The 26,153-nt window shown below is 51.6% G+C and overlaps 10 protein-coding genes across 10 annotated transcripts; 3 read left to right on the top strand and 7 right to left on the bottom strand.

Moving 5' to 3' along the window:
• Positions 1-478: 478 nt before the first annotated feature.
• On the top strand, positions 479-894 carry AA0111_g2976 (hypothetical protein; the record flags this gene model as incomplete). The annotated part of the gene is made up of 2 exons (XM_028648807.1): positions 479-713; positions 794-894. 2 exons carry the CDS (start codon positions 479-481, stop codon positions 892-894), a joined length of 336 nt encoding a protein of 111 aa, XP_028509557.1.
• A 249-nt stretch (positions 895-1,143) lies between these two features.
• On the bottom strand, positions 1,144-1,920 carry AA0111_g2975 (hypothetical protein; the record flags this gene model as incomplete). The annotated part of the gene is made up of 1 exon (XM_028648806.1): positions 1,144-1,920. One exon carries the CDS (start codon positions 1,918-1,920, stop codon positions 1,144-1,146), a length of 777 nt encoding a protein of 258 aa, XP_028509556.1.
• Positions 1,921-2,693: 773 nt separating this feature from the next.
• AA0111_g2974 (hypothetical protein) lies at positions 2,694-3,380 on the bottom strand (the record flags this gene model as incomplete). Its single annotated transcript, XM_028648805.1, has 1 exon — positions 2,694-3,380. The coding sequence occupies one exon, from the start codon at positions 3,378-3,380 to the stop codon at positions 2,694-2,696; it is 687 nt and encodes a 228-aa protein (XP_028509555.1).
• Positions 3,381-5,034: 1,654 nt separating this feature from the next.
• Positions 5,035-5,829, bottom strand: AA0111_g2973 (hypothetical protein; the record flags this gene model as incomplete). The annotated part of the gene is made up of 1 exon (XM_028648804.1): positions 5,035-5,829. One exon carries the CDS (start codon positions 5,827-5,829, stop codon positions 5,035-5,037), a length of 795 nt encoding a protein of 264 aa, XP_028509562.1.
• A 3,898-nt stretch (positions 5,830-9,727) lies between these two features.
• AA0111_g2972 (putative helicase) lies at positions 9,728-15,771 on the bottom strand (the record flags this gene model as incomplete). The annotated part of the gene is made up of 4 exons (XM_028648803.1): positions 9,728-10,049; positions 10,104-15,548; positions 15,689-15,715; positions 15,767-15,771. The coding sequence occupies 4 exons, from the start codon at positions 15,769-15,771 to the stop codon at positions 9,728-9,730; spliced, it is 5,799 nt and encodes a 1,932-aa protein (XP_028509561.1).
• A 2,108-nt stretch (positions 15,772-17,879) lies between these two features.
• AA0111_g2971 (hypothetical protein) lies at positions 17,880-19,007 on the bottom strand (the record flags this gene model as incomplete). Its single annotated transcript, XM_028648802.1, has 2 exons — positions 17,880-17,934; positions 17,983-19,007. The coding sequence occupies 2 exons, from the start codon at positions 19,005-19,007 to the stop codon at positions 17,880-17,882; spliced, it is 1,080 nt and encodes a 359-aa protein (XP_028509560.1).
• Positions 19,008-20,477: 1,470 nt separating this feature from the next.
• Positions 20,478-21,023, top strand: AA0111_g2970 (hypothetical protein; the record flags this gene model as incomplete). Its single annotated transcript, XM_028648801.1, has 2 exons — positions 20,478-20,628; positions 20,692-21,023. The coding sequence occupies 2 exons, from the start codon at positions 20,478-20,480 to the stop codon at positions 21,021-21,023; spliced, it is 483 nt and encodes a 160-aa protein (XP_028509559.1).
• A 216-nt stretch (positions 21,024-21,239) lies between these two features.
• On the bottom strand, positions 21,240-21,785 carry AA0111_g2969 (hypothetical protein; the record flags this gene model as incomplete). The annotated part of the gene is made up of 1 exon (XM_028648799.1): positions 21,240-21,785. The coding sequence occupies one exon, from the start codon at positions 21,783-21,785 to the stop codon at positions 21,240-21,242; it is 546 nt and encodes a 181-aa protein (XP_028509265.1).
• Positions 21,786-22,147: 362 nt separating this feature from the next.
• AA0111_g2968 (hypothetical protein) lies at positions 22,148-23,241 on the top strand (the record flags this gene model as incomplete). The annotated part of the gene is made up of 2 exons (XM_028648798.1): positions 22,148-22,596; positions 22,662-23,241. 2 exons carry the CDS (start codon positions 22,148-22,150, stop codon positions 23,239-23,241), a joined length of 1,029 nt encoding a protein of 342 aa, XP_028509266.1.
• A 411-nt stretch (positions 23,242-23,652) lies between these two features.
• On the bottom strand, positions 23,653-25,159 carry AA0111_g2967 (60S ribosomal protein; the record flags this gene model as incomplete). The annotated part of the gene is made up of 3 exons (XM_028648797.1): positions 23,653-24,613; positions 24,663-24,736; positions 25,079-25,159. The coding sequence occupies 3 exons, from the start codon at positions 25,157-25,159 to the stop codon at positions 23,653-23,655; spliced, it is 1,116 nt and encodes a 371-aa protein (XP_028509261.1).
• Between the last annotated feature and the right edge of the window lie 994 nt (positions 25,160-26,153).

The following is a 26,153-nucleotide window of genomic DNA, read 5'->3' as shown; positions in this document are numbered from 1 at the left end:
AGAGACAACGAACGGTTAGGTCCCGAATAGTCCCTAAAGTCTGAGCCAAATATCCTGTACGCACGCCAGCTATATGCAAGGATGGTATAGCTGAAGCATCCCGACGCGCTGATCAGGGGTTTTTAAGCGCGCATGCAGCTTACGCTTTTGTGAATGAGTTACGCCGCAACAGCGGGTGTGTAGATGTTGTATTTTTGTTGGCCGACGAACATGTCCGTGACTGAACCGATTCGTCGCTTAATCTAAAGAACCCTGCCAATATATGGCTCTCTCCGTATATTTGTTTCATTTCTGACATCAGCTCATGCTTCGTCCAATGCTTGGTCATTATCGTGGTGTGCCTGGTGTTCATACCCCCAGTGCTCATGTATGAAAGCGACATCATGTCAATACTACGTACCTCTTCTCTCAAGACTTCTTCATATCTACCACACTTTCCTCAATACTGTTTGCCATGCTGCATCATATCACCATCAGGATGTGCAAACCCTCGTTTGTATTCCTCAGCATCCTCGCTGTCACCCTCACAGCAGCCCAAATTCCCCCAGACTATAACTTCTGCACGGGTGACAAAAGCACCTTGGGCCATTGCGACACACTCACATACGTAGACACTACTCTGGCCGCCAAAAATCCACCCAACGCGACGGAATGCCAGGAAGCTTGCAGTAGTATCTTCCAAGATGCTGGAGAGTGGGTCGTTCATCTAGAAGGTAGAAGCACCACCACTTTTCTACCCCTCCTTGCCTCATGGTCGCTTCTTTAGTTCCACCAAGGCTAACCTTTCTACAAGGCAAACCAGAAGGCTACCAACAACACATGCATATAACGCGCCCTGCGGTTTCAGCATGGGTGCCATTCCCAATACCTCACACGAGTTTTCATTTGACATGAATAACCAGGACATGGTTGACATCATCGACGAGGCGATCAAAAGGTTCGCGGGGTTGCACGATGGGAAAGTGGCGGCGCAAGGAACGGTGAGATGTGATGGCCATGAGGCAATGTGGTATGTCAGCCGGGATGCGAGGTAACATTTTCACTTTGCAGTGATGTATTGATGAGATATGTTAACCCTTGGGACGTACTTATCCATATCAGTTCGTTTTGGTATGAGCTGATGGAACCTACGTGGTATTTGGCCTAACCTGACTCAGCCTCCATGATACTCTGCAATCTACCCAGTGAATTGACCACAGTGACAGCTACGTGTTTCTCTTGACCATTCAAGTCCAAAGTTGTCCCACAGTTCTGCTCTTTCTCAGCAAGCCACACACATTCTATTCCTGCTTCCGCCGCAGGGATGATGTCCCTTTCCCAGCTGTCCCCTACCATCACTGCGTCCCCACTCCTTATTCCGAGAGTCTCCAGCGCCTTGCCGAACAGCCCATCTACCTTCGCCACACCAAGCTTATTCGTCGTGATCAGCCTGTCACAAAATGGCTCTAAGCCCAAAGCAGCGACAGTACGTTCCTGCGAATCCTGGGGGCCTTCTGTGACAATGGCTATGCTTTTCCCTTTTTGCTTCAAAGCCTGCAGTAGTGGTATCGCGCCTTCTTTAAGCTGCAGATGTTTTGTAAGTGCTGTTTCGTAGGTGTCGAGTAATACCTGCATCTGCAGCTCTGTACATCTAAGATCAAAGGTATCAATGACACCCTGGAAACGCTCTGCACGGTACTCATGGCTTGTTTTCCCGTCTACGAATGCTGCTGCTGTTTTGGTTCTAAGTACCTTGGTATATTCCTTCTTCAACTCGGCGGCTATAAGCGGTTGACTGGACGTAGTCTCACGGTTCGCGTGTTGTTCTGCGATGATATGCAGCGTCGCATCGACGGCGGCGGAAGATGCTTTGCGGAACTCGTGCAGAGTGTCGTCGAGATCGAAGAAGAACCAAGTTGCTCCCTGAAAGTATTCAGTCATGTCGCCGTTATTGAGTGTCGGAGAGGGGTGTAAGATGGCGTTCTTGAAGGTTGTCTAGGTACCTGCGGTCTGGTGCTGAAAGTATGGGTGCAGAGACGGATGGAGTAAGCTACGACAAACTAACTGTACTCGAAAAGAGTAATGGGGAAATGGAGTTTGACTTGGCGCTCCTGCTCGACATCGTTAGCCGGTAAAACTCGTGTCTCTATGCTATGTCTTGATGTTGGAGCAGAATTTGAACAAAATCATTGGCAGCTGACAAACGTAACATAGGTCGGAGACGCGCCTCGGAATCCGGCACCTGGTTTGGCAAGTAAGAACAACATGTTGCAGGGATGCACATGATGGCGTAACCATTAAAGAGAGTTGCGCAACTTCAGTGTTTGACTCTGCAGAGATCGTCGGGGTTAGTACGCTTTCCTCGCGCATTCGAGTGGGTGTCGTCATTGGCAAGCGCAACCGGACCTCGGAGACGTCCGACCAACGGTCGTACAGCTTTGCAATAAAGTCAACGATACAGGAAGCACTTGACACAGGGATACACATATCTTCCTGGACGATCTTGAAGAGTCAGTGACGAAGTTCGCACTCATGCAAAGATTTGAGGCTAATAGCCAGTCGGACAACCCCGCTCTTTCACTCGAGATCCTGTACCGAACATCACAAGAAGTATGCACCAAATGACACAGCTGAATCTTGTAAGAATAGAAATAAATTTATGTACTGAACTAACAATCCTATGACCATCATACCCATCAATCAATACCGAGTTTTTAGTGAGGCGCATAACCTCCCGCATTAGGATCATCAGTAAGCACAACGTAAAAACCCAAGGGACACAGCAAATCGCTTTGCTTGAACGTCAACTTTGTATCATCGGAGCACAATGCCCCACTGACGGTCACCTTTCCGATGCCAGGAGGAATTCCACACGGAGCACCATTGACAATATAGCTGTTGCCCGGCTTGATGACCGGCGGTGGGTTTGGTGGGCTAGGTCCTGGACGTGGTTGGTGGTTGTACGTAGTAACGCCAGCCTCTGCACCAGCATTGATATCGTAACCGGTAAAGGTGAAATGGCCAGGGCCTTGAAAGACGAAAAGACCAGGTGCTTGAATAAGAGAAGGAAAGTCGAAGACAAGATTGCAGATCTTGCCTTGGGTGGCGTCAGAGTCGAGCTCGAGATTGAAGATTGTGCATTTATCTTTGGGAGTTACGGTCGCCCATTCCGTGGCTGGGTATGCTTTGTCGGGGTTCTTGGCAGATATGGGGACGAGTACTGAGGTTGAGATGCTGTTTCCTTTGGGTAACCTGCCGTCAGGTTGGGCAGGATTTGCCGGACATTTGGCGAAGTTCTTCAGGACGCTCAGAGTGCGTGGTGTGATATCGCTTGGTGCAAGTGTAGCTGGTGCAGCGAGTGCTGTAGCCAGGAAGGCTGAGACAAGCGGGAAGGTCTTCATGGCAAAATGGCTGACGTTGATTCGACAACTTTTGGAGATGGATCAAGAGATATTCTATGGCTTGCGAACCACAAAGAGAGCGTATATCATCTGTAGAGGCCAATCGCTCTCTTTATACTTCTCTCTTTGATATCGTTAACTCAGTTTGTCGTCGCCGAACTGGCGCACATTGGCAACGATAATCTAACGTTCGCGTAACGATTGTCGCTCTCGACTACCCCTTCAGATGATGAAAAGCCTCATGGGTGACAGGCAAGCTGACAAGCGAGCCTCACTTGTTTCCAAGAACAGCTTCCTCGCTCACATCTCCAACTCATACGATTTGCTAGAGACGCTAGGCGCGGCTCGATAGCCTTGTAGGTGAGACGTAGCTAGCTAAGTAAGCTCTGTATTCAGGAACGACTGTCTTGACTCTGCTTTCGCTTTACTAAAGTCAGAGAGACCTGAAAAGCGTATTGAGAGACTATTGGCTGATGGCTGTTTCATACAGTAAAGGTTGTCGGAACCCCACCTTTCTACCCGTCAACGTGGGCATCGAGTAAGCTCTCCCAAGACTATTGGAGGCGTCTTCTGTGCAGCTTGATACTGGCATTTTCACTTTCAAAGCAGTCAAGGCATGCTCAGCTTAAAGTGGGCACTTCTTCGGACGCAATCGGCGGGGCGTGTTTAGCGTTCTGTATTTCCATGGTAACGCTACAACATCTGCATCCATATCATAGATTCGCGCGAACGAGTCGAGACCCCGAGAAAGAAACAAGCCTAACGTCTAGTGCCCGTTTGATGCCTGCTGCCCTCGGCCTTGGGCAATCTCCAAGAGGTATAGAGGTGGCGTTCGCAGCGACGGTCTACGCTTAGTGAAACCATCTTAGCTATCGAAAATTAGTTCGTGGTCCAAACATAGCTCCCAAGCTACCCATTGGAGGCTTCTCACGATACTCAACTATGACTGGCTGAGATGAGCAGTTACTGACGTCGGTGTCAGAAGAGAAGGAATGGCGCGGCCGTGGTGTGTCTCCAGTGAGTGTGCAGCAAAAGATGGGCCGCATTGCGCTCTACAACAGCCTTCCTGGTTCCTGAGGTTATGTCATCGCATCTCATGCTGTGCCATTACCACGAGACTCTCATGCGAGCCAGCCTCGTGTCCACTTGCTGTACTCGTGTTCCGCGGCGGCCCAGTCCCATGGTAGCCATGCGCCGGTAAGCCAGAGCGAAAAAACACAGACTGACCCTGGCTAGGGCGCCGTGTCCATGTCTTACCTGCGACTACAAGCACACTACGTTGAATGCGGCCTTACGCCGTGCGATACGGGATAACAATATGTTGCCACAGATGGGCGCACGTAATGACCATATCTCAGTGCTGATAGCTAGCTGCAGCTCATTCACGGTCGGCGTGACTATGATCACTGGAAACACACGTTGGGCATATGGTAGGTAGAGGATATGAGGGATTGGTAAAAGAAGTTCACGATCAAGAGAAGCACAGAGAAGTGGTTTTTTTTTCAAGTTCAATTTCAACAACACCATCCGCAGACTAATTACAATTACCCTTTCCGACACCAAGGATATTTACAGTGAATTTCAATCCCCAATGCAATGTATCATGTAAAGTCATAGCTTGCCCGTGGGCACGCTCAATTGAATGTTATGACATTTACAAGAAGAAAGCAGCGAAAGCACCAACACCGGCAACGAAGCCACCGACGTTGAGAGCAGAGGCAGCACCAGTGAACTCAGCAGGGGTGGAAGGCTTGACGTAGCCACCGGTCTTGGTGGGCATGCCAGTGCCAGCGGGAGGAGCGCCAGTGCCAGCAGGGACAGAGGGGTAGGGAGCACCACCGACGGGGACAGATGGGTAAGGAGCACCGCCGGAAGGCTGGGGAGCACCAGGGACCATGGGGGTACCGGAAGGCTTGCCAGCACCGGGAACGACGGGGGTACCGGTGGGGTAGGGGACAGTGACGGTGATGGTGGTGGAGCTCAAGCAAGAGGTGGTCTCAGCCTCGGGGACCTCAGGGGTCTTGGAGGAGGCAGGGTAAGAGGGAACCTCAGAGGTGGCGTGCTCGGGAACCTCGGGAGTCTTGGTGGACTCAACGGGGTACTCAGCAGGCTTGGAGGGAGTCTCAGCTGGGTACTCAGCGGGCTTGGAAGCAGAGGGAGTCTCAGCAGGGTACTCGGCTGGCTTGGAAGGAGTTCCAGCGGGGTACTCAGCGGGCTTGGAGGCCTCAGGAGTAGCGCTGGAGGCGGGGTACTCAGCAGCGGGAGTGGAGGGCTCGGCTGGGTACGCAGGGTAGGCGGGAGCAGCAGAGGAGGGCTCAGCAGGCTGAGCAGGGTAGGCAGGGTAAGCCGGGGAAGCGGGGGTGCTGGCTGGGGCAGCAGGGTAGGCACCGTATTGGGGAACGGCGGCGGCAAGGCCAGCGAAGGCAGCGACGGCGAATGAGTAACGCATTTTGATGGTATTTAGAACTTGAAACGGTAAAGTTGGAAGTGTTGGTTGGTGGAGGTTGAGGTGGTTGAGAGAGTTGGCGAGTGTGTATTATTAATGATAGTATTAGTTGGTAACAACGAATGGACGACTCGAAGGTCAAAGGACTTGAAGCTCGAAAGTTTGGCTGTGAAGTGAGGAAAAACAGCAAGGCGACCACGCTGCTATGATATATACCGTAGGGAGATTACAGCACGGTAGCGCGGACCGGAAACAAGTGGCCACTGAAAGGGGGGACCAGGACGGCGCAACAGGGGCGGAAGCATCTGGGCGCTGCAAGTGGTCTGGCGGATGTCAGGGCTAATGCAGGAACCAAGCTGGCATGCCGCCCCGCTGGCCACTCGCAGGACGTGCGTACCTGGTGCTAAGACCAGATCGGCAGGTTGGCTGTGGAGGGTTGCGGTGGCTTCTCGTGTTGCAGAAATGAACGGCTTGCGTTGGTCGCTCAGTCGAGAGTCTGCTAATGCTGTCTTGCTGCACCCAGGCCCATAACCCCAGACCGGCGGTTGTTGTTCTAATCACGCGCTATAGGCGGAAGAACACAACACTGCCATTTTGAGAGTATCGCAAGGCACGTTTGTTTGGACGGCCTCTGCTCGGTGCGCCTTTGAGCTCTAAGTGGCGATCTTAACAGGGTATCTTCAGGGGCGTCCTTATCGTGCTGCCCGTTGAACAGAGGTTCTCCACCAGGGCATGGGGCTTCCAGCAAAGCCTCTGGAGATCCTTATCCCGAAATAGTGTTTATAGCATGTCAGTGTTGCAGAACCTGCAGGGTGCGTCAGCTTTTTGTTTAGTTTTGCAAACATCCCACAGCGCTTTTCACGTGCGCGTCAGCTTGCCTCAGCGAAACATGTCTTTCGGCCTTGTCGTTTGCAAAAGATGCCACCAAATGCTCTATGCGCTGTCTTCACGCCGGTGCCGGCTTTGCACGACTGGACGGTCCTTTGTGCAAGGCGCCGTGGCCCCAGAATCGACGAAAACATTGGTGAGGCCAGTCTGCCGAGGAGTGGAGATTAAGCATCAGGCGCTTACGAATACGGCCTAGCTGGCTTCTGCGCTGTCCCCTTTCGTCTCCACTACGCCTTGTCCAGCTCGACTTTCATTTCGGCCTCACCTCCAGCGTCTTTACGCCGGTCGTACTTCACGATATGATCTCCGCATTTCGTCATTCTTGCTGTTGTGTTCCGTTAGCCAAATTGCTCTTTTTCCTCGCGCTTCAGCCTTCACGGTCATGCACACAATAGTGCGCTGCACTCGTTTCGACCGCGATGCATCTTGACCGCCTCGCTTTCATTTGCATGTGCCGCTCACTCGCATTCAGCCGGGAAAACTCCGGTGGGCATCGGCGACAATGTCCAGGAGACCCTTCTGACTGCATTCTCCGCTGCCACATAATCAATGCCGATCATATCGAAGCGCACGACTATCAGGCTGATGATAGAGCGGCTTTATCGGAGCGAGATAAGGCGGTCAGTCATTCGACGTCGGGAATGAAACCATGAGGCGTGCAGCTTGCCATTGGTGTGCTCAGCTCGGCTCGCGAAGACGAGAGACCCACACTATCGCCTAAACATCAGCCGGCATTTGATCTGGCTCTGATTGCATGCTCCTACCATCGCTGCCTTTTTGACAGTGGACGAGCATACGTTCTTAGATCTTCACCTACCTTCGCACCTCTCCACCAGCCTACTAGCTCTACTTTCGTAGACTCTGATATTCACTGCTGGTCGCGTCTGCTCGGATCTTGGGCCATGTAACTCTGCGGCATGGGGATCTCCGGCCCATGTGCACCTCACAACGTTTCGGCGCACCCTCTGCATCCGTTACACCACCAGAGGAACACACCAACAGGAATCCCCCAGGGCTCAGTCTATCGCCTACGACCGGAGCTCTCATAACTGCCACCTCTATTCTGGTGTCGTAAGTATGAACGATCTACTGCCCATGGCCTGCGAGGTATTGCTATCCACGCATTCCATATGGCCGCTTTGCGTGACAGGTGCTGTAAGTTGCACATATGGAAAACGCCCGGGTGGGAAAGCTTTCGAGCTAAAGGACATAGCTCCTAGAAGCGATGTTGCTATCGCTCATAAGGTTCGAGAGAAGATTGGATCTTTGCATGCGGAATATTACCCGGTTCACAGCTCCTACAACAAGGAACTTTGTATCTGCCCAGAATTGGAACCACTGTTACTTGCTTGTTACCATGACAAAGAGGTTTCTTCTATACCATATGGTGATGGAGATTTCGCGAGCACTCTTTAAGGGTGGAACCTTGCTATGCCATGGACCATCGTGCATAAGCTCGCCTCCGACCACCAATCCCGGGTTGTTGACGGGATTTTCGTAAGTGAACATTTAGCAACATTTTGCGCTTTTCAAATCCGCACAGCCATGGCTGGATCCAACTTCAATACTAAGCAACTGCTTTTAACCGCGACTAAGAAGGTACAGCACACTTTTGTTCGCAAAGTTTACGCCTCATTCGTGTTACAGCCCGTGTACCGAACAAGATAACAGTTATTCATCAAAGCGCACTGGTCGAGATCCGACCCCGAACTATATGAGACAGGGTACCACAACTTGCCACCAGAAGCCCTTTATGGGCCCGCTTTGTTCCTGTCAGCCAGTTTCAAAGCGCGAGTGTCCCTGACTCCGCTCAACAGAATGGACGAAGCGTCTAGACGCGCAACAAGAGCTTCCATCACCACAGCTCCGACACAGCTACTGTACCATGATATTGAGCAGACTTCTTACTTCGCCCTTAACAACCCTCATATAGACTTCGTTCATTGTTCATCGAAAGAAAACAGGCTAATGATCCCGCAAGCGTCACGATATAGGCCCTTTAGCATGCGATCTATGTTGCATGCTTTCAAAATTGAAGGTCACCGCTCCATCTGCTACGGTTATGTCGTTCACACCAAACTTGGAGTGTATACTGTCGTGGACGAGGGTCAGCAGCCGGTGCTAAAAAGAAACGCTGTCATGAAGTTAGTGGTGCATGGATCCGATTCGACTATGGGGATTGGGAAGGACTTAATGATCCAGTCGTCGGGATCAGCAGTGTGGCAACCTACCGCAAACCTAGGCGGGAAAGTTTGCTTGTTACCGGAAGCTTCTTGTGGTTTGGTAGGGTCCTGGGAAGATTTGTCACTCATCTATAGGTCTTGTGACTATCGACAGAGATTGGGTAGGAGCAATAGCGGTAGCTGAACGCGTCAAGATATTGCTTTCCATTATGAGCGTTGCGATGTATTATGCTTGCTGCGTTCATCACATCCTGGAGACACACGAAAGGACACTTGGTGGGAAGAGGGCGATCTTGTCACGAAGACAATATGACAATGTCTAGGTAGGCTCGAGAAGACGTGGCGAGTTGTTCGCAAGTTACAGACGGCCAGTGTTCACCAAGATGAGTTTCCCCATGACGTGGCATAATACATCGCGATACTTCAGTGTTTCCATCACTACTTAGTTCCCACGTGGTCAAGTACCATGTGTTTGTAACAACCTTTCAGTATATTCATACTGTACACGCACAGGCTAAACGTACAGAAACACACGTGCCTTCCAAGCTCCTACGACAGGAGCAAGGATACAAAGATGACAAAGTCCCTAACCAACGCCATGCTAATACACACGCTTCCACGGTCGTAGCCTGTGAGTGCAAAAACTATGCCTGTCCTGATCAATAACATGCCAACATCCTACATGCTATACCGCGATGCCCGATAAGAAACACCAATGTACGCCTGTTGAACCTGAAATAATATGCCTAACCTGGTAGGTGGACATTGAGTGGTCGCAAAAAGAGCATATTCAAGCCAAACGACTGTCAGCATGCTCAACCGATGCTGTTTCATGTCTTCATCTTGCCAAGGAAGCCATCGAGGTCAAACTCCTCCTCGTACTGCTTCTCGTCCCAGAGATCTCCGAGCTCATCCAAGAAGCCCTTCTTGCCCTTCTCTCTCAGCGCACCTGTCGCGTCCACAGCATCATTTTCATCGATACCCGTGCCGTCGTCCTTTGCATTGCTGGGTGGCGCCGGTAGTGCGGCAGGGTCGTTGGAGTCGGCGGAGACGTTGAAGAGATCGAGAATCTGATCCGTTTGCATGGATTGTAGACCGGCGTTTTGCTGGTTCACGACTGTGGAAGCTACGTCGATCTTGAAGCGTTGGAGACTGGAAAAATTAGTTAGAAGGACTTCTTGGGTATTGGGGGTTCGAAATACTTACTTCAAGATCTTTTCTTCCAAGGTGCCCCGCGTCACGATTCGGTACACGTTCACGACCTTCTTCTGACCGATACGATGGGCGCGGTCCATAGCTTGAATGTCTTTCTGTGGATTCCAATCGTGCTCGACGAAGATGACGGTATCGGCACCAGTCAAATTGAGACCTAGACCACCGACACTGGTTGTCAGGAGCAAAACATCGTACGAGGGATCAGTGTTGAATTTGTTGACAATCTCCTGGCGTTTGGTAGCCTCCACACCACCATCGAGACGCATGAACTGCACAGAAGGAAGAAGCTTTTCGAGTACGTTATGCTGGACCATGTCCAGCATCTCCTTCATTTGACAGAAGACGAGGGCGCGATGCTGAGAGACAGCTTCTGGTAGGTCGCCATTAGCGGCGGCAGACTTGTCACTAACAACGTCAGATGCACCGATACCGCAGTCGACAAGCAAATCCTTTAGGGCGCCTAGCTTGGGTGCGTGTACGATGTCGTCGATCGTGGTGTTGTGCTTCTTGAGATACTGCTGGGTAGGCTCATAAGCTTTGTTGGTAGGACCCTTGACAACGAGTGAAGGCGAATTGCAAAGCTTCTTCATGTACTGTAGAGCCTGGAAGATATGCTGCTTGCTCTCACGATCGGCGTTGCCGGCCTTGGACTGAATCTCCTTGCCCTGACGCTTAGTGAAGTCGTCGAAGAGATTACGTTGCAATTCAGATAGATCACAGTAGTAATTCTGCAGAATCTTGGGTGGCAGGTCATCAAGTACTTCCTCCTTAAGACGACGAAGAAGGAATGGGAGCACTTGCTTGTGTAGAGCTTCGATTGCAAGCGCACCTCTCTCTTGCTCCTTCGACGAGCTCTTGGCGAATCTGGAGGCAGCGATGGGCTTTGCGAAACGCTCCTGAAAGACCTTCTCGGTACCGAGGAAACCGGGCATGAGGAAATCGAAGAGTGACCAGAGCTCGAGCACATTATTCTGAATGGGTGTACCGGAGAGAATGAGACGATGGTTTGACTGGAACTGCTTGACGGCCTGGCTGGTCTTCGACTTGGAATTCTTAATCAGATGACCTTCGTCAAGTACGCAGTAATTCCAGGTAATGGGCTTAAGAATGTCCGCATCGTTCCTGCAAATATCGTACGAAGTAATGACGATGTCCACCTTGTCGAGTTGGTTTCTGTGCTGACCACGAATGGGTGGAGAACCAACATAAGCGACGCAACTGAGGAAGGGTGCATATTGCCGGATCTCCTGCTGCCAATGACCAGACAGTGTAGGCGGACATACGATGAGAGATGGCAGGCGTCGGAAGTTTGGATCGCCAGTTTTTGCAAACTCGTCTGCGCGTATGTGATGATCACTAGCCACCATGCACAGTGTTTGTAATGTTTTACCGAGACCCATGTCGTCGCAAAGGATACCGTGAAGATTGTAACGGTTGAGGAAGGCCAACCAGTTGACACCTTCCTGTTGGTATGAACGGAGCGTCGCCTTGATACCGACAGGAATTTCGAAAGGCTCCACCTTCTTCGCATCGAGCATCTGAGCAACAAATTTTCGTTCTCGGTCTCGGCCCTTGAGGAGAGAGTCTGGAAGACCTGGTGGGTCAGGGATACCAGACTCAAGCGGTACGAGCTTGACCAGTGTGGCAAAACTGGTTGTAGCAAGCAACCGTACATCGTTGTCTGAGTCGCTCATACGACCAAGAACAGGGGTGATAAGGAAGATGACGTATGGTAGTATGGCGTCTTCCATGACATGAATGAGATGGTAGATGCACTCGATGGCTCCTTGACGGGCGTGCACGTTGCCACCATCGCTGATGGTCGGTAGAACGTTCTCGACAAGCATCGTCACACCTTCCACAGACATGACGCTGCAGATGGTAGCGAAGCACTTGGCAGCTGCGTACCGCAAAACGTACAGCTTGCTCTGGAGAGCCTTTGCAATGAGTGGAAGCAGATCCTTGACAAAGCCTCTAACACTTGGGTGGAAGCTACCGACCAGGGCACGTAGAGTCGACAAAGCATCAACGACTTCCTGGCCAAAGACACCATCTTCGTTGAAAATGTGCGCTGGAAGAGTGGCCTCAGTGAAAGCGTCCTTGATGGGTCGTTCAATCAGGTCCTTGAGGATGGGGACCTTCTCGAAGATCTCAGCGCCGAAACTCTCGACAACCTTCTCCAAACCTTCTCGTGCACCACGCTTGGTGATCCTAGCGGCTCGTGACTCCTCTGCAAAGCGAGCAGCGTCCGGGTGGTCGCGCACGTCTTCATCCTTCTTGAGAGTAAGAATGCCTGTTTCGATATGTGACTGTCCGGCAAACTCGGGTGTCTCAGCTGTTTCCATGCAGTAAAACTTGACCAAGTTTCCGACAACTTTGTTAACCACGCCGGATCTCTTCGCGTTGACCAAAAAGACGATGTAGCCCGCAACAGCAGCCGCTGAGCGTTTCTGTAGCTCGACGTTCTCCTCCTTCTTGACGCTGTCCATCATAGCCTTGATTGGTGGGGATGGCTTCCTCGGGGGTGAGTTGAGCGCCACCAGTGCACCGGCTGCAGCAGCCTTGATACGGACATCGCGCTCTTCCTTGATATCCTTGGCCTCTTGGATACTCGATTCTACCTCCTTGCGTGCTGTTTCCAGGTTCGTTCCGGCAACCATGCGGGCTGACGGTGTCATTCCCTTCTTGAGTTTCTCATACTGCACATTGAGCAGCTTCTCGGCATCGGCGACACCAAAAGCATAGTGGTTCGCATTTGGCATGCCCTGGACAAGAGCAGCAATCGTTGGCAGATTTTGCACATGTGCTTCGTGGAAGATGCTCAGCAAAGAGTGACACTGTGTTCGAACGATTTGTAGTTTCGGCACGAGATCCTCGTAGGCGGCTGGTCTTTCGCCTTCGACGATAGGTAGGAGGGCCTGAACGAACGATTCAGCCAAGGCATCTTTGGTCGCCAAATTCTTTCCGAATTCCTCGATGATGATCGCGCCCGTCAATTGGGTTGACGCGTTGGGAGAAGAGAGAGGCTTCAATAGTCTAGATTTGAAGGCCTCCAACCTCAGTTCCTCAGGCCACGCTCCCATCGCCTTGCCAAGAGCCTGTGCTGCAGAGGTCCTGGAGCGAATCATCACGTCCGCTCCGATGAGTTCCAGATCGCCAGTAATCATATGTCCGTCGACGTTGTGACTTTGAGAAGTTGGAGTAGGGGTTGACATGTCGTCCTTTCCGTGGCGAGACTTTTTCCTCTTCCGAGCCGGCTCACCGGCATCTGGCGGAGATGATTTGCGACTCGGCTCAGAGTCTGGTGGCGGGCCCATGGCTTGCCCAGAAGGTTTGATGAGTAGTGACTTATTCAGCGATATCGGATGACGAGAAACTCCGATAGGCGTCAGGGTGAGGGGGATCACAGCATCTAGTATGGGCTCCATATGAGTGGCCAGCTGGTTACCCAGGGCCTCCACGATAGCGTTCCAAAGCTGGAGAGAGAGCTTCAGCACGCCCTCGTTGCGTTCGAGCAGGATGTTCTGGAAAACAAGCTGTAATGCCTTGCTGTCTACCCAACTGTCTGCACCTTCGCTCTGGATATTGAGGAAAGTAATCAGAGCACGCAATACCGCCGCGCGAACACTGGTGATTGTATGGCGTAGGAATGGGAAGAGTCGAGGCACCAGTTCGTGAAATGATTGACTTGGGTCCTGTCGTGCGTTGGCTTGCATGGCTTCTAAGACTTGAGGAAAGCCACAAAGCTTCGCCAGCAGATCCATGATGAAACCAGTGCTCGCGCTCAGGTCATCTTGTAAGCTGGAGAGACACGACCAGACTACGTTCATCAACCCTTCGAGTGATTTGGGACGCATCTCGATAAACTCCTTAGCGACCGGGATAAGAGTCGCTGCACTGATTGCTCGAACATCGTCGTCGGAATTGCTTAAACCGCTGATAACTGCAGCGAGTACCCCATCCAATAAAGTACCATCTTCTAGGAGCAGATCGTTCCTAACGGCGACAAGATACCGTAAACCAATCATACCACCTTGACATAAGGCCCATGGTGCGCTTAGAGGGTTAGTGTCGAGGGGAAGGTTGTGATTGATGATCAGGCGGTTGAGGACCTGAAATGTTGCGAGAACGTTGTCGCGAGACATGTATTGCAGCAATGAACCAAGGGCTTGTCCAGCCGTCTCGCGAATGGGCGCAATGGCATTATCGCCAGTGAAGTCCGCAAAGCGGTCAAGCATGAAGATGCAGATCATGCGACATGCTAAATCGTTGAGCCATCGCTGGTTGAGCCGATCATTCTCAGTCCGACTGAGACCCTTCCGTCTGCCAGCACCACCGCCGTGGATACGAAGAATCTCTCTAAGACCCATTGCGGCACCATGACGTACCTCCCAAGTATAGTCAAATAACTCAACAGAGAGATACCCACACACGCGCTCGAATGGCCATTCCAATCCGGCTTCTTCAGCCTCAGTCTGGAACGATGACTTCTCTGCCACTGGCGCGCCCTTGAACTCTTTGACGAATTTCGCATCGTCGTCCCCACCGTTGCGCTCGAGTGAGAAGTAGTCGTTCATGGGTTCGTCTTCGTCGCCGTTCTCCGATTTCTCAAATTTGAGGGCCACAGGGTGTGGGCGTACCGGCGTCTCAACAAGGTCTGGTTGTGAGTCTTTTCGTGAATTTGAGTTGAAGTCGACGACTTGTACTTTGTTAGTACCTCCGGCAGCTTGCCTCTTGTTCTTGCGCCGCAGGGCATTTTGTTGACGCTTGCTAAGCCCTTTACCATCAGGTGTGCCTGCAGTAGGAGAACTGGCATTGTTCATGCTATCTGGTCGTGAAATATTGGTGTCGATGCGATTTATAGCAGGTGTTTTGGGGGCCGGCGTTTGCGGCATCAGCTCTTGGGGTGGTGTAAGGTCCTCAACCCATGCGCCTTCGAAGCCGAGACGCTTGAGCAGGGTACTCTTTTGGTACTCTAGTCGTTCAGCAGGATCCATGGCTGCAAGCTTGTAATCATGCTCCTTAGTTCCGAGAGAAGCTAGGACTTTGCCAAACTTGAGGATGGAAGGCAAGTCAAGTGTAGCAAGATCGAGCCCGTCGGTGAGCGGTGGTAGAGCGCTGTCGCCATTCTCCTCCTTCTTGACCGACGCGCCGTTGGTATCCTCAGACTTGATATCGCCATTTGAATCCGACTGGCCTTCCGGTTTGACAGGCCCCTCGGGATCCTCTGCGTTGGGGTCGAATTTGTCGGCATTGGCGGCGATGCCTCCTATGGCCTTGGCAGCAGCAACTCGAGTTTCCCAGCTTTTGGATCGCAGGTAGGGAATGACTCGAGTAAGAAGATTAAAAAGTTCATCGGGGTGTTGTTTTTGGACGTCGGCGAGCTGGTCTGCTGCTGTGTTTCGGATTAATGCTGTGCTGCCGGTCTCGAGGAGCCTTGGCGTGGGTTAGCGAGAGTCAGAAAGTGTCCAGCAAGGCAAGGCTGTCGAGGCAAGATAAACCTGTCGCAAAAGACTGCAACTGTAGTGTATCAAGTTGCGAAGAGCATGCAAGATGTTGCGACCGGGTATACTTACGTTACGAGACGGTCCAATCTGGTGGCACTATCAAAGCGTTAGCGCGTCATGCATGCATCGATGCGATATGCGACATACCTCATGTTTGCGCCGCAGGATGAACAGCCAGGCTCGCAAGTGGAGCGCAACCGGAAGAATTAGAAATTACTAGGCGCCCGCAGGCGTGGCCATTGAAGCACTGAGCACGGCAAATGATGTTGGGCTATGTAGTCAGAGGTGTGTATGCGAGTCACGTGACGGAGTGGTAACTCGATGCGGTGCCGGGAGCGCGTTCGGAGAAGGTGGGCTGCGGGCCTATCTAAGAGAATGAACAGGTCATTAAGTAGGCTGGATCACCACCAGGAACGGGCTAGTGTGGTGGCCCGAGCGTCCCGTTTCAGGGAGTAGAGGGAAATTTTTGCAACATCAACGGCGCCGGCCAGAGTGATGCATGTACAAACAGAGTGCATGTCCTCACTGTCCAGGTCGTCTACCGATTGCGAGACATATTTTGATGCTTATCGGGCGTGGTGCGATGAACTGCGCCGGTCGCGACTGCCTTTGAAAGCAATGTGGCCTCTGCGCTAGCCGGATCCATCACCGCCTCATGTGTACGCACCAACGCGCCTGCTCAAAGACCAACTTCCAACATCTCCACTCCTCCACCTACTCATAATCGTATACGATGATCGCATTCGTCGTCGCGTCAATTTCGCGACAGCACTCTGTGCATTCAGTACACGACATACAACTCCCTGTCCCAGCGTGACTCTACGCGTCTTTGTTGTCACCCGGCTAGGCTACCATCATTTCTGACAGCCAGCCAGAGCTCTCCGGTGCTCTGGTGGCTTGCAAGGCTGCCCACCGGTAAGCCCTTGACCACTTTTTGCCCATCGCAGCAGCCGCAAACAGTGCAGCCTTTTCCGTGTCGCTTTCTGCTCTATTCGACACGAATCAAACGCGACAATTCTGATATCCGTGGCAAGGCGGATGTACCGGACGGACCCAACCTCTCGCTTGAACTGATCTGCATGAAGCGCTGCAGCTAGCGCATACCTGCATCGACATATCATCTGGGGATATCGTTCTTCTACATGTCTTCCTTTTTTCTATTGATTATTCTGTCTTCTGGCCCCAGCGCTCCCCCATGGGAACTCGACGTTTTCCCCGCAGCATTTGCGTGTTGAACGTGTAATTTCGAAGTGGAGTCCAACGAACGCAGGTCCAACGCTTTTCGTGCTACGCGAATTGCCCTCTATGTCATTGGTACCGCGCCTGTGGCTGGCTGCAGACAGCGGTCCGCGATACGCCCGTGCTTGACCACTATTTCTATTCGTAAACAATGCGCGAAGCTCTAGCGCAACGCCTGGATCGCATTCTCGAGCAAGAGCCAGGAACGTGTGGTACACCAAAATATCCGTCGTCGTGAGGTTGCGCGCTGCGATAACACTTCGCCGCTCAAGGCCGTATTTGCTGCTTACCAGTCATGATGTTGTCGCGTGACATTACAGCATCATACTTTAGTCATGGTCATTGTGGTACTGCTCGGCTTCTGCTCCATGTTCCGCACGCACACTACTGGTCATTGGACACTCGTCATCATCAGATTTCATGATTATTCACGTGCGCAGGTATTGCCCTTGCATCTTTACAGCGCTTAACTCGTCGGCGTCGACTCGAATTTGAACCACATTAATAGCAACACTGTTACACCATAAGCAAACCATCGTATTGCACTGCTACAGCGTCAGCCCTAGCATGGGCGTGCCCTTGCACATGACAGACAATTTCAGTACTTTCAGAAAACTGCTTCGGACATGACAAGTATCTGAGGAGGCAAGTAGCGTTCGATCTCGTTATTTCTCTGTGTCGTGATAGAGGAACATGATGGCAGCCTACCAAACTTTGGAAGAGCACGCACCGGCCATGAGCCCCCGTCAAGTCATTTTGGTATTGAATAGCCAAGTTCTGGAACGTACAATGGATGCGAGAGTTGAATCTGATGATTTATATACCCAACTCCTATCAGAGGCGCCAAAATGGAGAAGCATAGCATAGTCTTCAAAAGTTTCCGCTGATGTTATCAGCGTAGGTTACTGCACATATCTCCAGAATAGTAAGTCCACTCTATAACAGCTTTGAAGTCATTCAATTACTATTCAGGCATGATTGTCATTTCATCATCTTCCCAACTTGGGCACTTGCACATCATCTAGTTCTCCTGGCTGTTTAGCTCTGCTACACGTGCGATAGCAGCGTCAATGGCGCTAGGTTTTATGTTAGATCATGCTTCTGGGATAAGGGTGATGACTTACTCTGTGTCAGGAGAATCGGAGAAAAGCAGAGTCTGCAAATATGCTCTTGCAACAGCGATGCGTGCTGCAAGAGAGCCCATGGTCGGTTGGCCGTTTTCGTTCTCTCGTCCTGCGTTACCTTCCGACACAGTACCGGCGTTATCCCCTGTGTCTTCTCCATGTTCATCTTGGCCGGCGGCAGCAGCAAGAGTATTTCTAGATTGCGCTCGAGCAATATCAGTGCCTGCTGCAATAACTGCATCCACGGTAGCTTGGAGCCTCTGGATTTGTTGAGTGAGGTCCGATGAGAAAGCGTTGCGTCTTCCTCCCCGAGCTCCAGAGGATACAGGTACGGTACGTAGTTCGTGGGCGACCTCGTTGGTCAAATGATCCTGGCACCAATATAGCCGATCAGACTTGGGACTCGTAACCTCAGTAGGCTGACTGGCTATATATAAGCTCATTCTGCTTTTCTGGAATTTTGCATAAGTGTCGAAGCCCTGAGAACGCATGTAGTAGCATAGACGTAGTGCATCCTTGGCTTGTGGATGCTTGTCTTCCGCTATATTTTCCGTCCAGTAGTAAGCTTGTCGAACAGTGAGTGTATCGGATGCATGAAGACCTAACCACTGCAGCAGTTGGAGCTGTATTCTGATATACGCCAGGCTTCTCACGATACCCTCTGCCTCGTCTGTTTCATTGTAGGCGGTCTTGGGTAGCATGGAAACGAGCGTAGTGACAGGCTTCTTCGGTCCTCGCTGCGGGGCCGTGACGTTGTTCTCGAGAGGTATAGGAGGTGTGGACATGACTCCAGTAGGTGGTGCGAGTGGTTGAAAACTGTGGTTGTGGGGTGTTGTGGACATACGAGAGGGTAATGCAGGGTCTTGTAATGCAAGCTCTTGACGTGAAACCTGGATGAGCTCTTGTTCCATACCTGAGATATCCATACCTGGGATATCTATGAGTTGTAAAGGAGTTTCGGAATGGACGTGATTGGAACGGTGAACATCTGTGAGTCCAGTATCGGCGCCGTTGTTATCGGCCATTTCGAGGAAGTCTATTTATCCAATTGGGCTATTTGGCTATGAAAACGGTGGGCCTTACTGACGGCGGAATAATATGAATTAGATGAAGTATAATAGATCGAGTGGGCGATTGCGTGAAAGAAGGATATGAGGGGCCCCAAGAACTACTTCGCGGGTAGGTACGAAGAAGCACTGCTTTCTAGGAGCGGTGTGAAGCCAACAGTGAGTGATGAAAGCACAAAGAAGAACACAGCGGTACACAGATACCTGAACAAGATGTATGAGGCGGGCTCAAGGCACCGTTGATGGCACAACTACAATAGTATAAGAGTAAACGAATGCGTCTAACTCGAACAAAAATACGGACATAAGCGTGAACAACTCAAATGCAACAGTACTGATGCCAGGAAAACACGAGAAGATTAGATTCCTCTGGTGTACTTCGACCACCATGAGCTTCGATCGAACCTTGTAGCCCGTGCAATTAAGAAGTCTTACTCGGTTCCACGTCCGAATGCTCCGTGTGGCACATCACCCCATGCCTCTCTTCTCTCACTCAGGGCATGCACAGAAAGTAAAAAATAGCTCTTCAGCAAGCGGTAACAAGTGACGGAGACGAGAACGCAAGTATGAGATCACAAAAGCGCTAGGAAGTCACCGCTCCAAGGATGTGATGTGAGAATCGCTTCGAAACGTACCGAGAAGTAGTCTAGATCAAGCTGGACTCTGTTTCGAGCATCGAAAAGCTCTGGGTACGCATTGCACTATCTCGCACGGATTCTAACTGTGACTATGCGGGATTGCGCTGTGGTGTCGCGGCTCGTTTGTGTCTACCTAGGTACTGTTTAGCCTTCATCTCGGCTATTCACTACAACTTAGGAATCTCTTTCTCAGTAGTAGTTTGCGTGAAACTCTAAAATTGTGCTCAACACGCGTGCAGTTGTTCTCATGGCATGAATGTGGTAATCGTGAGTTCCAGCTGTGCGGCCTGCTGCTAGCTTCGCTTCACATGTCTAATCGCACCGAACCCAACCAACACAATCTTAGATCCCATCAACCAATCATACCAAGCGCACCAGACATCCAGTTTCAGAGTCTAGACGCCCTTGGCCCTGTCTGGATACTTGAATGGCGGATATCCAGCCAAGAGATACGTCCGACGTGCAGGTTTCCACGCGGGACGATCAGTTGGCCTCGATTTCATGGTTCAGATGACGTATAGCGCAACACCATCTTGCGCAACAACCCTGTCTACCTGCCACCACAGCGGGCCACAAACTTGTAACGAGCACGGTGCAAGTGGTCGAGGATGAGATCACTGCTGGCGCAGATGGCGTACACACGGGACGTTGAAGTGGAGTATATATGTCGGCTGCCCGATCTGGGTGTTGACTTGCACATGCAAATACGCACGACCTGAGCGAACCCCACGGACAGTTTACATTGCTATCTTTACCTTAAATACAACCAACACAAAGTAACATTTCCAAAATGACAGACCAAAAAAAAGGATCACAAAAAACCTACAAGGAGGCTGCAGGGGAGTACTACAACCAGAAGTACGAGACATGGATGCCATGGATCGAGGATCAGTACCTGAAGTGGTTCACCAAGGATAACAAAGCTTCTTACGCTACCAAACGTACGTCTATTCTAGTTTAATCTCGTCTTGCCATATCACATGTCCCTAACACATCGCCTAAAGAAAACCTCGACAAGACCAAAGTCACAGGCGTATCCCAGGTCGACAACCTCCAAGACGGTGTGAACGGCCTCGTCGGCGGCCAAGTTGGCAAAGGAGGAATCGCACAACCCCTCGGTGACGCCGTCTCTAAAGAGGGTATCAATCGTGCTGAACGCGGCGGCAAGGATGAACAAGGCAAGCCCATCGAGGGACAAGGCCCACTGGGTGGCTATGGCCAGAGTGCTGCGGATGGAGTGAAGGGCGGTGCGAGCAGTGTTGCAGGAGGCGCAAAGAGCGCTGGGGGTTACATTGGAGGCATGTTTGGTGGTGGTAAGGGAGAGCAGAAGAAGTAGAGAGGTAGAGGCAGGTGATATGATACCACGATCCATAGGATTTTTACTCTAGGCAGATCAAACTGAACAGTTTTGCGCTGGATTTCCTAGTTTTATGCTTGGAATTCATCTTCCGTAGTAATACATATATACTCTCTGGTCGTTGTTGCATCGTTCGTAGGCTTGCAGGAAAACCTCCCTCATATCATCAAGACGTTTACATGGAGTATCTCTACACTACGACGTCGCGTGTGCATCCACGTCTACCACGGTGCCTTCCCCCTCTTCCACCCCAAATAGCTTCAAGCAGTTCCCTCTCTTGAACATCCTCGCACAATCTACAGCATTCGGTTGCCCCTTTTCTACATCCGCTCCCCCCTCATACAACACTCTAACAACGTCGTCATATCCCTTGAACACCGCGCCCGCAATAGGACTCTGACCTCTCCCGTTCAACACATTCGCGTCGGCGCCGCTATCTAAGAGCATCTTTGCAGTCTCGGCATTACCGTGGTACGATGCCAGCATGAGAAGTGTGTCGCCGGATGCATTGGTGAGGTTCTTGGGGATGCCGGCGCTGACGTATTGGGAAAGGGTAGATGTGTCCCCACTGCGGGCGAGGTCGAAGAGGCGCGCTGCTAAGTCGAGGGCAGCAGGTGGGAGTTCAGAGGGGGATCTGGAGTCAGGTGGGGCTTGGACGGCACCCTCGGTATCGGTTGCGCCTGTACCTGTGACTGCTGCTTGAGAGGCCTGTTGGCCATATGATTCTTCGTAGGACGGCATCTTCTATTCACTCTTTGATGATGCGACTATACGGCGTAAAGTGAAGCAGATGAAGATGTTGCTTTGAATTAGTGTTGATGGCAGACCGCCTGCTGATATCGTGATTTACATGGTGAAAATCTAGAGCGCAGACGCTCAGTAAGAGTAAAGGCGCCATTAACCATCTCTCGAGCGTCGATGACGAAATTGATCCCGGTCGCGCTTTCCGAGCAGGAAACGCGCTAGTGGTCGCTGCACCGTTTGCTTGGCGGCCATCGCGACTTCCCCAGTGTCGTTCCATTGTTAAGTTGACGGTCTTCACCACAACCCGCATTACTGTGACGCCGCAAACAGAACACGACACTCGTATTTCTGTCGCGACCATGGCTTCACCACCACATATCCCACAGCTCAACGTCCCTGGTAGCCGCAAGCGCGGCAGCATATCCTCACACTCCGGCGCGCCCACCAAGAAGCGCAAACCCTCCAATCTCCGCAACGCCTTCCCGCCAGCCGCTGAATCAGTCGGAGGTCCCCCCCGCCAATACTCGCGTTCACCTTCCGTGGAAAGCAATATCACTACATCAGTCGTGAACGGCGCAGGAGGAAAGAAACGGCGGAAGAAGGGTGGAGACGGAGGTAGTGTCGCTGGCTCAAGTATAAGAGGAGGCAAAGGCGGCGACGGAAGAAGTGCAATCGGAGGTGAAGACGAAGATGGCGACGGAGAAGTAGAAGACGACGACGATGACGAGATGGGCGAGGAGATGGGTATGGAAATCGAAGGCGGCATGAGTGTTGAAGCACGAAGGAAACAAGAGAAGGAATACGAACGGTATGTTCCACCATCAACTTTCTGCTATCCAAACCCAGTTCACTAATTGCCAATGCGATGAACAGCATGCTAGAAGACTTCATGACCCCCGCCCAAATGGACCGCTACGCAACCTACCGCCGTATCCGCCTCAAGCGCGAAACAGTCCGTAAACTCGTCAATCAAACACTCTCCCAATCCGTACCTCAACCTATCATCATCGCCGTAACGTCCTACTCGAAAACTTTCATCGGTGAACTCATCGACCGCGCCCTCACAGTCCGCGACGAATGGTCCGCCGTCCGCACTCACTTGCCCAACCCAAATCTACCCGGTCCCATCCTAAGCCAGAGCTTAGTGAGACCAAGCGCTCATATCAAGGACGACAGGAATCGTCCCACCAACTCGGATATCACAAGTGCGGGATGGTATCCTGGCCAGGTTGATCGGTCTGAGAGTTTGTGGAAGGAGGTAGAGAAGGATGCTGGTTTGCAGGATAGGCTGAAGGCGTGTGATAAGGGACCACTTACACCGGCGCATTTGAGGGAGGCATTAAGGAGATACAAGAGGGATCGTGATGGTGGGGGTGCTGGCTTTGCGGGTATGAGTTTAGAAGGCGTGGAGAGGACTATGGGTAGGACGGGCGGGAAGAGATTGTTCAAGTGAGGGCATCTGTTTGTATTCTTTTCAAAGTACTGGGCTATTTTGGGTGCCACGGCGATTGGTACCGCCAAGCATAGCGACGGCGTTTGGGTATGGATATTACTAGCATAAGACTGCATATTTTTACGGTGCAAGAATCGAAAAATCTGTCCAACATTGACAATAACACAAGTCAGTTGCCAAGTGAAATCTGTTTGGTCATTGCGGAAAGTCATACAGTGTCACACGAAAGAACCTATATTGTACTCAATACAAAGCATGAGCAGCATCAGGGGGTCATAAGTGGAAGTGGAAGTGAAACCTTCTCAGAGGCACTTTTGAAGAGCTACATTTATTCATAGCTATTCATCATTCCAGTCCATCCCAACCGAAGAGAGAACACCTTAGGAAATCATAACGCTAATCAACAACCATCTAGTTCTCGTGGAGGAGGTCGAGGAAGGTGTCAGCAGCAGGCTCGGGCTTGCTGGCCTCGAGCTTCTTCTGGCCCAACTTCTCCTTGGAGAAGGTAGCAGCGTATGGGTTGAGGCGGAGCTGCACCTGGAAGTTCTTGAGCGGGTTCTTCTTTTGTACGACACCACGCTTGGAGACGGCTCCACCACGGACGGGGCGGAGGACCTTCTGGACGTCGCTGGAGTTGATGATCTTGCTGAGGTCGGGCTGGCTCATCATGCTTGATGGGAGGAGGTAGTCCTTCTTGAGCGCGGAAGGCTCGGCGGTGGATCCGTAGACCTTGTCAAGGGCGCTGAAAGCAGATGAGGTCCAGACGATGAAGCGACCGAGGTGGCCACCGGGGGCGAGCTGGAGGAGGTTCAGGGAGTAGACAGATGAGGTCTCAACACCTGGGATGTTGCGGAAAGCAAGGACAAGCTCCTTGCCATCCTCGTCGGGGTTGTAGATGACCAAGGGACCACGGCGCTGCTTGTGGCGGCGGCCACGGAGCTTACCCTTACCAGCACGGAGCTTGCGGGAGTTCTTGGCCTTCTCGACATCGGCACCAGCACCGACAGCCTTCAACAGAGCGACGGCAGCGGAGGTCTTCTTGATAGCGGCATCGGCGAAAGCAGTCGATGAGATAACGAGGGGAACCTCAGGGACAGTGCTGATGGCGTGACCGCGGGCAAGGAGAAGAGCAGGGCTTCCTGAAGCAGCGAGCGCAGACGCGGTAGCGAAACGCTTCTGGTTCAGGTTGATCTTCTGGTGCCACTTGCGCCAGACCTTGGTGGGAGCGAACATGCGACCGGATCGGCACATGTTACCGAAAGCAGCCTGACCAGCACGGTGAGTACCTCCACCAGAGACACGGGGAATACGGGCGACAGCGCGACCAGTACCCCAGGACTCGGCAGAAGTTTGGTGACCAGCCTTCTCGGAGCTGCTTGTTGTTAGATCGAGCGATTGCGCAGCATGCGAGGTAGGCTTACACAGCGTATGGCTGGCGGCGGTTCTTGTTCATGCCAGTGTGCACCGCGTGGACGATGTCAGGGCGGATGGGTGCCTGTACGGATGGTTAACATTGCTCAGAGGTAGCCTTGTAGTACGGAGCATGTGCTCAGAGGTACAGCAGAACCGTCGCAGCAGGTTGTACATCTTCGAGAGACTGAGAGCCGGCAACCCAGAAAATGCGAGTTTTTGCAACAATTTCACGCCCGCACGTCATGGGAAGAAATCCGCGATATTCCAGGTCAATGCGAGCAATGCCCACTGCCACCCGCATCTTCGCTCTTTCAGATATCTTCCCATGTGTGCGTTGCTCCAACTGCCATTGTAGCCTCTCTCAGTCTCCCCCTCCGATTGCGGGTTGCGTCGTATCGCGAATTCGAATTGCGGCGGAACTAACCTTGAAGACATTGGGCACGGGGACGGTGTCCTTGGTGGCCTCGCCCTTGGCGGAGACGACGGTGACGGTTGGCCTCGACATGGTGGCTGTTGTGTATTGACCTGGTGGTTAGTTGTCGCGAGAGAAGATTCGAATCGTCAATGTTCTCGCTGAATTTCGACTCTCGCTTACCACCGGTGGTGTCGCGCTAGCCGTCTTGGGCTTGGCGTCATTGGTCGCTGCGTGCGAGCTGGAGCATCTTCACATGCATCGCAGCAAGCGCTACGAACTTTGAAAACATATTGTAGTCCAAAGTCACATATCGAAAATCACTGTTACGGCCGCCTGCTTTGAAGTGAGATGCTATCTTGAAATTCAGAAAACTGCAAATGTCTCCAGCATCTATGACCTGTCTCAAGACTGTTGTGCGCAGAGCAAGCACGACAACTTAATAGAATACTTTTACCTTGACAATGCTCATGGCGACGGGCTTGCGGATGACATACAAGAAGTTCTGAGGATGTGTATGCAGAAGCTACATGTCTTGTCATGCGTCCTTTCTTTAGTGCAATTGTCAGATCATGGGAGAGATGCATACTTCAAGGTCAGCACCATCAATAGGTACCCGCTCTGGAAATGAAGTTTGTAAACTGGCTCGGTCTTGTGATTCGTGGGGTATCTGAATCACTGTTTCCGTTCATATTCGATCATCTATCTACTTTGTCTTTAGATCACTATAGTTTCAACCAGGAAGTTTACACAGGCGTCAGTAGTAGCCGTAGCGCTAGTCAATATCGGAGGCGCGACTCTCATCTCTGTTATTGTTAATGGCATATTGTACTGTCGATGCCAGACACAAATCTAATTGAGTACCTTATGCGCGCAGTCGATATGGTGACGTGTTGCATTCCAAGTACTCTGTAAACATAGGGGCGCATTGAAGTAATTTGGCTATGTTGAGACACCAAGCACAACCAAACCTACGATCAGGTCAACCAACAATTATACAAGTGCTGGCACGTCCCTACTTGTTGGTCGAAGACGTCGCATAGTATTAGGTTCCTCGGTCCGCGAGCACGATCGCAAACATCTGAAC

The sequence above is a fragment of the Alternaria arborescens genome (genome assembly GCF_004154835.1).
Source record: "Alternaria arborescens strain FERA 675 chromosome Unknown contig_5, whole genome shotgun sequence".
NCBI classification, from domain to species: domain Eukaryota; kingdom Fungi; phylum Ascomycota; class Dothideomycetes; order Pleosporales; family Pleosporaceae; genus Alternaria; species Alternaria arborescens.
This window is presented reverse-complemented; position numbering and strand designations above follow the sequence as displayed.